General features: G+C 41.3%; 1 protein-coding gene across 1 annotated transcript; it reads right to left on the bottom strand.

Annotated features, from left to right (window-relative positions):
* Positions 1-4,130: 4,130 nt before the first annotated feature.
* Positions 4,131-6,778, bottom strand: kcnk15 (potassium channel, subfamily K, member 15). The gene is made up of 2 exons (XM_088408379.1): positions 6,312-6,778; positions 4,131-5,496 (listed from the first exon to the last, which is right to left on the bottom strand). The coding sequence occupies exons 1-2, from the start codon at positions 6,592-6,594 to the stop codon at positions 4,508-4,510; spliced, it is 1,272 nt and encodes a 423-aa protein (XP_088264505.1). The 5' UTR covers positions 6,595-6,778; the 3' UTR covers positions 4,131-4,507.
* Between the last annotated feature and the right edge of the window lie 3,619 nt (positions 6,779-10,397).

Consider the following 10,397-nt stretch of genomic DNA (forward strand, 5'->3'; position numbering starts at 1 on the left):
AAGATGGACATATTGCATCTGTAAACATTTCAAACTGTTGGCCCAGTGACAAGCCAGCAACAATGGCACACTCAGATGCCGTATCATTCCCAGGGGTCACCACATGGAGCAGATGGCATGGAGTCTCAACTATGCGATCAGTTTTTGATGCCTATTTGAAAATACAGATTGGCTTTTATGACTACATGCAGCCGGGATTATTACTAGATGCTGCCTGCTTTTCCGTCCTCATTAAGTTTACAGACGTTTTGAAGTGTTAGGATGCCCTCCGGTGCCTCGGAGCAAGACGTCTAAAACACTGAAATGTTTCCCAGTGTGATGGCGTGAATGCAGAAGATGAATTTCATGTTTGCATTTAAGTGTGTTCTAATGTGCCAATTAGGATGAATTGTATGATGTGATTAAAGTGAGCACAAACTGGAGAATAGATAAGTGTCAAATATTTTTTAAACATCAATTTTCTCTATTGCTTGTGCTCATTTGGAGCAGACTGGAATGATACCTTGAGCGGTGGGGCACTTCTTGAACTAGTTGCAAGATAACGGCAGAGCCCATATTGACAAACAGTCACTTGCAATTTCACGGATAATTTAGACACAAAATGGTCTGAAATTAAAGACTAAAGTTTCAGGAACTGAAAGAAACTAGCGTACCTACCCGTAGAAAATCCATCAAGTACAGAGAGAACATGTAAAGTCCACTCAAAGCAGAACACATTCTTTCAAAGCGTTTCGCCAACTTTATTAAAAAGAAAAAATATTAAATTATGTTATTAAATTATTAATAAAATATTGGCATACTTCTAAATCGAAATGTCACAAAAGTGGGCAGACATTTTGTTATTTAACTGAAGGATATTTAATATTTTGCCTGTCACCATGGCCTCGCTGGCATGAAAAGATGAACAAAAATAATGGTATCTATAGATGTATTCAATAAACTATATGCCGGTAATTAGGCCAAATCTCCGTGGGTAAATGCTGGCCTTTAGCGGTCAAGTACATAACTTCACCCTCCTTCGACATCCCTCTGGAGTTTTCTCCTGTAGAGGGCCCCCCTGTTAAAGTTATTCCAGCGCCGCATAGGACAAATCTGGCCAACTCGTTCGAAAGGCGCCATCTTGCAGCCCAGCCTGTGTAACGCACTGTCTGCATCGCGACATTACACACCTGCTACATAATAGGTGCACGTTTCTTTCCCGCGCCTTGAATAATCAGTATTTCATCATGAAAATTGAAGTACATGTGACCTACAAGGAAATCCTCCCGCTTTGACAATTACAAGTCACTTGTAGCAACTAACAAGTGAATTGCTGGTTTAAAATTAGTCCTTTGTTGTGTCTCAATTTTAACAATTCTAATTGCAAATTTTCACCGTACCCTTGGCACTTCGCCTTTTTCAACAGAGATCTCATTGCCATTTTCCTGTCAAGTTAATTGTCTGCTTTGACAACAGTTTGAGATTGGTGCTCTTATTTAAGTGGTGTTGTTTATTGTTTTTGTATTTTTGAAAAAGAAAAAAATGGGGCGCCAATGAAATACTCCCAACGTACTTTCTTGTACAGTTACAGTTTTTCCCCTTCACATTTTAAAACATAAAATCACTTATAAATATTACGATTCATAATTCTTACATTCACAGAAATATTCTGTTATCGGTGTTACGTCCTGTTGGTGTTTTGTTGTTTTTTTTGTTGTTGTTGTTTTTGGGGGGGTGGGGGGTGTGATTACATTGGGGTTTCCACCTCTCTGTGTGTAACTGTCCTCTATGTGTTGTCCAACCTGCGTGTGGCCGCAATCCTGCATGTTTTCCTTTCTTCTCTTAAGCACATCTGATTCAAATGCAGCATCTTGAAAATTAGGTTGCACTCAGGAAAACTAAAGGTTTGATATGAAGAACAAAAACAGGGTGGGTAGCAGAATACAAAGTAACAAATTAAAACCCAGACATAAACTACTGCAAAATAAACTTGAACAACTGACTTGGGAGAACACAAGAACACAATTAACATATACTAGCAAAAACCTCAACGGATAGACAGAGGATCGGCAACAGCATGGTGATAACACTCACAACCAACAAGATAACACGAAACACCTGGACATGACACAATTGGCACATATTGGTCAACACAAGGGGGCAGGTTAACACGATCACACCGAGGAAGACAGACACGACAGGAACACCTGAACTTAACACATGAACAAACACCCCACAGCTTGAAAACACATCAAACACCCCAGAAACAGCCATAACAGAAAAGACCAGAAAACCCTCAATACCAACCCATAAAAAACAACAATACAGTAGAACATGGCAATAAGTGTACATAACAGAGCTTGCTTTACGAATCATTTCAGCATTTTATGCAGTTATAATGTAATTGAGTTGTGTTGTCTTAGCTTTCTGTAAGTACTCCCAAATTGATGCTTGGACCTCTGGATAAGATACAGTATGTTCATTCAGTCGTAAATTCTCCGTCAATTTTGTTTCTTATCCAACCAACGTTTCAATAAACTGCTTTTTGCTCGACCAATATCCGACAACGAGGAAGAATAATATGGTCTGAACAATATTTCACAACAAAAGCGACCCATACAATTTTGCATGTACCTACCATTCCTTCACCTCCTCATAATTGCGTCATTAAAGCAGACCAGGGATGTAATGTTTATGTCATATTTGCATAATCGTTGGTATAATTACTAGAAAATCACAATGTTCTATCACTTGTAAACTATTTGCAGAAAAGGTCTGCAGGATACTCATGTGATCCTCAGGGGCGACCCAGTACCGGCGGGCACCATGTTGGTGACCCCTGGTCGAGGGGTAATCTTCTTGTGGCAATTCTCAGAACAGATCTGAGGTGTTCATCACTCATAACACTCATAACACTCATAACACTCATAACACTCAAAGCCAATCTGTGTCATTCAGCTCTGGAAAATTGCCAGAATTTACAAGTAGCTCCAAAAATGAAATACAGCAATCTCCTGTTTGAGCCTCCAGACATGTTGACATACTTTTCCGAAACTTAACCAGCTGACATTAGAATGGTACAGTTACTTTGTGTGATCAGCGTTAGTGTCTCTGAGAAAAAGAAGAAATTGGTGATGGCGAAGTCCCCTTGCTCTTAATGTAATAGGTTTTGCAACGTGGTCAACCTGCATAACAGTTTTGCACAGTGCTTCCTAGTGAATTACGCAGTGAAGGAAATTAACCTCTTGAGCATCCCGACGTATTTCCTGTCAGATTTGGTGATCCATCTGTGGTAACGTTGACGAGCGTATTCCAAGGTAACTTGTGCCTCTTTATGACCGTTGATATGTTGTTAAGTCCTCTCCCTGTGTTTTTCCTATCGGGGATTCCATATCCCAAAAGTCCTCCATTATCTCAAAATGAGTAGCGTCCTTCATGTTAGTCTTTGCTTTTGTCCAGTGTCAAAGATTATAATGAAAATGATACCGCTTGATTGTTTAGCTTGCTAGTCAGGCGCTCGTCAATTACGTCAATTAATCGCAGGGCAACCAGAGACCAACAACCATTCAAGCACCCAGTCACACCTAAGGACAATTCAGAGCAGGGGTCACCAAGGTGGAGCCCGCGGGCACCAGGTAGCCCCCAAACATCACATGAGTAGCCCGCAGGCCTGTTCTGCAAATATCTTCCTGGAGATCGAACATAGGTGATTTTCTATTAATTTTACGAACAATGTATTACATGTATTACATTTTCATTATATATTACACTTGATTTACATATTTACAATAGACAAGGCTTGTAAAATCTTTCTTTTATTTGCATGAATAAATTATACTATAATTCAAGGTAGGAGCAAAAACACTGGCAATGCAGCTGTAGCAAAAGTAAACAAGACTCACAGGTTAGGTTACAATGTTTTGTTGTTTTATTTAATAAAGCAACATTAGAAGATTCACATCAAATCTCAAGTCAACAGCTCCCTGATGCATTTTCCAAAATCACTAGAGGTTTACCGTACCATGCTACATTTTGCATCAAGTATCTACTGCAACCATTAAAGTAAAAACCACTGTTTACATTCAAGTGCATTAAGACAGTAAGCACCCCCCCCCCCCCCCCGCCCCCTCCCACCCCCACCCCTTTTCCGGTTTGCATTACAAAGATGTATTAAATTCACTGAGAAAAGAAGCCACAGCTTTGATGTGCTGGGTCAAATTTCATTAAGGCCATTTGACTTTAAAATATACACTCACCAATCAAATCATCAGGTTCAATCGAATGCCGAAGTATGCTACCGGGGAGAGGAGAACATTTGTTTTGAGTGTGGATTCGAAGAAATGTCATATCTTACAGAAGCACTCATGCGTCCAGACAGTGCACTACACATTTCACTGAGCATGCACTTGGAAAACGTGCAAGAGCAGCTTCATTGACAATAGCGCGCAATCAAATGCTTTTATGAACAAAACCGCTTCACTGAATAGTCCAAACACGTTGAAATTGAAGGAAGGAATGAATGTGGCGTTCACACCGACATTCTCCTTGTTCTAGGGAACTCCTGGAAGCTAAGTCCCTGTGAGTGTGTGCTTCCAGGGGAAGAGTGTCCAGTATTGTTCCTGGACCCCAAGGAACTACTGTGGACCCTGTAGGAGACAGAGTTGTAGTAAACAGAGTTGACAGGGCAGCCTTTGCATTGATTGCGTGCCACGAAGGGGCTGGCACAAATGCCCAGGGGGTAGCACACGCAGGAGCAGAGAGAGCTGAGGCTTGACGGGGAAACGTGCTCATCCGGCGTCACCCGCGAATGCTTGCAGGGGCTTCTCACTCGCTCGCGGCTGTCAGCCGAGCAGTCGATGAGGTTGGTGCGACTCGTTCCCTCCTCCATCGGTGCAAACAGCGGGCTCTGGCTGTGGGTGTACGCCATGTTGCGTCTGCTCCTTTCTCTGCGCTCGTCGTCCGCAAGATGGAGGTTCGTGGCCCCATCTAAAAAGCCTCTGTTCCTTTTCAGGAACGCCTTTTGCTGAGCATCCCTTCTCTCATCTTCACTGTTCATGGTGAGGAAACGAAGCACCACCAAGTTCAGGAAGGCTCCGATGACTGTAAGTCCCACCAGAATGTACATGAAGCTGAAAACCACATAGAGGGTTTTTTCCTGGAGGTCCTCCTTTTTTTGCAAGGCCACAAAGTCTCCAAAGCCTATCGTAGTGAGTGTGATGAAGCAGTAGTAGTAAGCGTGAAAGAAGGTCCACCCCTCAAAGTAAGAAAAAGCTGCAGCCCCCACACACAATGTGCCAATACAAGACAAGAATCCCACGAGAACCATGTTCTCCATGGACACATCAGTGACTTTAAAGCCTAGACACAGTTTGATGTTCTGGAGGAGATAGCGGACAAAGGTGTTCATCCTCTCGCCCAGGCTCTGGAACATGACCAAAGTCAGAGGAATGCCCAGTACTGCGTAGAACATGCAGAACACTTTTCCTGCGTCTGTGCCTGGAGCTGCATGCCCATAACCTTCAAACGAGAGGCAGTTCAATGTGAGTTTTGGTAGTGGGGCTTCATTTTGGAAAGGTGAGTCAAATAAAACGTGTTCTTAATAAAAGTGTGCTTTATGCGGTCCCACTTTTAGTCCAAACAAACTATTCTGATGAATATTGGTTTGGTGAAATATGAATTAAACAGCAAAATGCACCCATTTTTATCCATTTTGGGAAGCGACCATTTTGCCACTTGCTGCCCACCGAAAATGACATCACAGTTGCTTGATGGTGTGGTTGTCCAAAAAACGTCCAGAAAACATGTAAGCCTTGAGAATGTCGCATGACGAAACTCTATAAAAATTGATAAGCGGTATATTTACACAGGCCGTGAGCTCCTGTTGCACTGAGACGTGGAGAAAAAACGGGTGATTATTGCTGCTTATTTCATTCTCCATAAATGCAATCTGAATGCTTTATCTGGACAGATTATTGTCAAGAAAAGTTCTGACGTGAAACACTTTCAATGAACAAAAGTACTAACTGTGTCACTACTTAAATACAGTTTTTTTTTTTTTACGTATATTTGGAAATATGATTGTGGTTTGCGGTTGCGAATTATACTGGCAATAAATTGTCCCGGCAGAGTTACTCAGTGAAGCAAAATCATCAGAACCACTCACAAGTATGCTGCACTACATTTGTAAAGTAGTACAAACTACAATCGGAAAAATATCATTCGTTTTCAATGTCAGGTTAAAACCGAGCCCAATCTTTGCAAAGACGGTATCACATGGCACTGCAGGTACCTATATCTAGCGGGGAATTATTAAAATGTGAACTCCAACTCACCGATGGTGGTGATGACCGTAATCGCGAAATAAAAAGAACCAGCAAATTTCCACTGTCTCCCGGCTCGGTGGGGCTCCGCTTGCAGTACCACCCGCTCGATTTCACGGTAGTCTTCCTCGGAGAAGCAGTACTTCCTCTTCATCTCGTTGCGCGTCTTCTGCAAGACGCGCCTTCGGGAACTCTCCGTCTCAGACTCGAGAGCGTCGAACACGGCGGCGCCTACCAGCAAGTAAGACAACATGCAGAGGATGAGCGACAGGGTCCGGACGTTTTGCTTCTTCATCCTCGGCGCGGATGTGTAAGGTCTGCCGCCAAGGCGCTGTTACAGGTGGGAGCCTGCTGCTTTTCACATTGGGGCTGCAGCCTGTTGCGTGACAAGATATCTGTTTTACAGCGACGTTTAAAAAAGAAGGAAGGCAGGCGAGTGACTCTCTCCACGCGGTGAACTGTTTGAGAGGCAATTTGCTCCTCGCATGCGCAAACAACGCCCCCCAACCCCCCAACCCCCCACGCCGTCCCACCCCCAGTTCCGTAGAAGGAGTGGGTCCGAACGTGAAGAAAACAAGTCCACTCTCAGGGGAGGAACGAGAGAGGTCCAGTACCATGGACAGGTACTGAAACAGATTAGAACTCCTGTCTGTTGTCACAAAGCCTCCAAGCGACAGGCACTGAATTCCTCAAACAATTGGTACATTTGGCAAAAGACACAAACGCAAAATGAAAGTGTACTTGGTATTATTGGTGACGACAGACTAGAGATCCTGTGAAACCTTTGTCATGATGTCATGCGATCGTGTATAACAACACAATGCGGCATATTTTGAAGAACTCAAGAAAAATGGATGTGCAATTGAAAATTGAAAGAATAAATTCAGTGCTACTTCCACTGCTTCTGAAAACCTATTCTTTAGGATGTTGGTTTCCATGGTTACCTACTTTTTCCCCCTCATTCGAAATAAGACAGTCAATATTACACATCTATGCTGTATTCTTAGACTGACTCCAGTCCAAAAGTATTCGAAATGAGAGGCAAATTCCTATACCTCAGTTGTACATAAATATTGTAAATGTGTAAATATTTGTCAGAAGAGTCTACAAGAATCTTTTAGCTTTCACTCCCAGATTGTTCTAAAACAAAACAAAATTGTTTTTTTTTGTTTTTGTTTAGTTAGTTTTTTTTTTTTTTTTGGGGGGGGGGGTCAGTATTATCACGGATAATATGTATGTAATATGTACATATAAAAGGGATGGAACGAGACACAAATCCCACAAGAGGAGATGTCTCACTAGAGTCTGCGGGAATGAGATGAAATTGTGGGAAAATTTGTAATATGAAATACAGTAGTACCAAATATAAATGGTCCGTGTTTCAAAATATTTTCTTTTAGTTGAAGAGGCTGCAAGAACATTTACAAGCTAATGTGCAAATGCAAAAATCAAAGGAGAGTCGGGCCCACTTTCTTAGTTGTAGCTGAAATCTTTCCTCTTACTGAACAGGTTAACAAAATGTATACAGCTCGCTGAGTGGTAGCTTATTTTGTTGAATTGTCATCCTATAGCAAAGGTGTCAAACTTCAGTCCTCGGGGGCCAGTATCCTGCATGTTTTCAAACTTTCTCTCTCAAACGCACCTGCTTCAAATGATTAGGATCATTTTCAAGCTCCTGCAGAGTTTGCTAACAGCTAATCATTTGAATCAGGTGTGGGGAGAGAAAACCAGAAAACATGCAGGATATCAGGCCTCGAGGAGTGGCGTTGACACCTATGTCCTATATTATCCTTGAGATTCATTTCTGTTGAACATAAACTGCCCCCCAGAGGTGACCGGCGGCTACTGGATCCACCAGTCAAACTCTCCAGGGACTACATTTGCATTTCGATCTTAAAAAGTTTCTTGAAAGTGGAGTTGTCCATTGTATTGTATTTTGTACAAGGTCTGTGATCTTACGTACTGTCTGTGCATGTTTTTATATATTTTGGATTTTTCTAGTCCTTCTGCATTCGCCTCTACGTAGATTGAGCAGGTCCACCCTCACATTTGCACTTTATTATTGCCACATGGGAAGATTCACTCCACATGCTGTGGTTAAAGCAATTTAAAAAAAATAATCTGATGAAGGTCTTGTCTACGCTTATCCAAACCAAATCCAACATAATTCTCTCTTCTTTGTGTGTGTTAAAAAAAAAAAATCTTTCCAAACAGCTTTGTTTGTTGAAGCATCTTGTCTCTACACACAAAGCATGAGTATCTTAGAAGTCATTTACAAGCATGCAGAGCCACCAGGCAGCAGTACAGAAGATTTGTTATTTAAAATTTGCTATTTAAAAAAATACAACTTGCAATAACAACTAGCGTCACGTTTGGCAAAAAAAGAAACAAAATAAGCGAAGCCTATGACACAGGTCAAAGCATAAAACATAGAGAGGAAAAAAAGAAGAAGTGAGTAAGACTGAACTGATCTGTAAACTGCTCTCCTTTCTGCAGAAAGTCAAATGTTTCAAAAGTCAAAAGTCAAATGAAAGTCAAATGAAAGTCAAATGGACTCTGGTTGTGTTCTGTCTCCTCTTGATAATTCTGACAACACCCTCTGTAAACAAAGGCAAGAGCTGCTTACTTGAGGCAGGTGTGTGAGTGGCATGACATAAAATCCAGTTTATGGCTGCTATATGCAAACGCAGGACCCGGAGAATTTGTCAGATTGCCACGTTGCCTAAAGTATTTAGACACTACATTTTTTAATGAAAACCTGTAAAAGGCAATCCTAGTAGATTCAATCGATCGAAATTCTTCCAAGCGTTTTTTTAAACAGACTCCTAATCTCTCCCCAACGTGGTGCTCGCCAGGAGTTGTTTATGGTATTTAGATCACGCTATTCCTTTTCAAAGGAATCATAAAGTTGTTTGTACCGGCGAACTTCCATAATTATCAGTTTGTCCTCCATGTTTTTTGCTTGTAAAGCAATTCCGGAAGATACGCGTTTGAAACATCTGGATTCTACGCCGAAATGGTTGCCGAAATAACGTCATTTTGACGCATGGAGTCGCGCGGAGGTCGCAAAGGAGTCAAGCTTAAACCAAGCCTAAGACTTGAAGACAGGCTAAAAGTAATAATGATGAAAGATGGATGAAGTAAAGTGAAAGACATCAGGAAAGAAATTGATGTAAGTATGAAAAGGAAATCTTATTGTAGATTTGGCCATTTCTTTTGTCCTTTCTTTTTTGTCAATGTGGGATGCTTTTGTTTTTAACTTTGGTCAGATTGTAGATTGCACAACATGTTGTTTATGTTTACGCCCGAGACACAGATTTGCTATAATGAAAAGTCCCCTGTTGTGAAAATGTTTTCGCTGTTGTAGAGGAGTTTGACTGTACAAGTAATAATTTTAATTATGATTAGTTTCTTTAGACATAGACTGGTGACTATTAACTAGAAATTGATACAGGACTCTTTTGGGGCCCTGTAATTGAAATTATTGTGATATGTGAATAATCAATCTTAGATGTAGACAACCCTGTAGAGGACCTATTTATGTGGAGTGTAGTTAAAGTCGTAAATATGTCAATATTTTACAAGGTTTTGGACTGAAAGCATGAAGAAAAATGGGGGCCACTAGGGGAAAACCAGTCCCCTTACTGGGGGGGAAAGCAGCTCCCTTAGTCAGCTGACCTTTGTGAGTGTCAGTCTCCCACTGTATCACTGTAGTCACTAAATCCCAACTATAAAACATTTGACTCCAATCTGCAGTCACCACAGAAAGGAATATCAGTCAGCAAACGATCTAAATGTGTGACTAATCCCCAATTAACACAATCCAAATGGGTGTCTGTGACTTGTTTCATTTTGCTGTATATTAATAACTAATGTTTCCCTTCTCATTGAGTAAATAGCACAAGTGATGAAGCCGCAACACTAAAGAGCTCCTTTGAATACTGAGCCCTCCGGTTTCCACAGCAACCAGGACTAAAAATAGATACTCACACCAATGGCCATCAATGATGAGTCTCCCATAATGGTTCAAGATTCTATTTATAGTTCTGCATTGTATACAATAGGCCAATCACTTCTTCCAACGCTTAAACCTGTGAT

The sequence above is a fragment of the Hippichthys cyanospilos genome, chromosome 2, assembly GCF_059441005.1.
Source record: "Hippichthys cyanospilos isolate Australia breed blue-spotted pipefish chromosome 2, RoL_Hcya_1.0, whole genome shotgun sequence".
In the NCBI taxonomy this organism is placed as follows: Eukaryota; Metazoa; Chordata; class Actinopteri; order Syngnathiformes; family Syngnathidae; genus Hippichthys; species Hippichthys cyanospilos.

What these genes read in the sequence shown, in the direction of transcription:
- kcnk15 (XM_088408379.1), bottom strand. Translation starts at nt 6,594, where the DNA reads ATGAAGAAGCAAAACGTCCGGACCCTGTCGCTCATCCTCTGCATGTTG. An exon ending in TACGGTCATCACCACCATCG is followed by an intron (nt 5,497 to 6,311) that starts GTGAGTTGGAGT and finishes TCTCGTTTGAAG; the next exon opens with GTTATGGGCATGCAGCTCCA.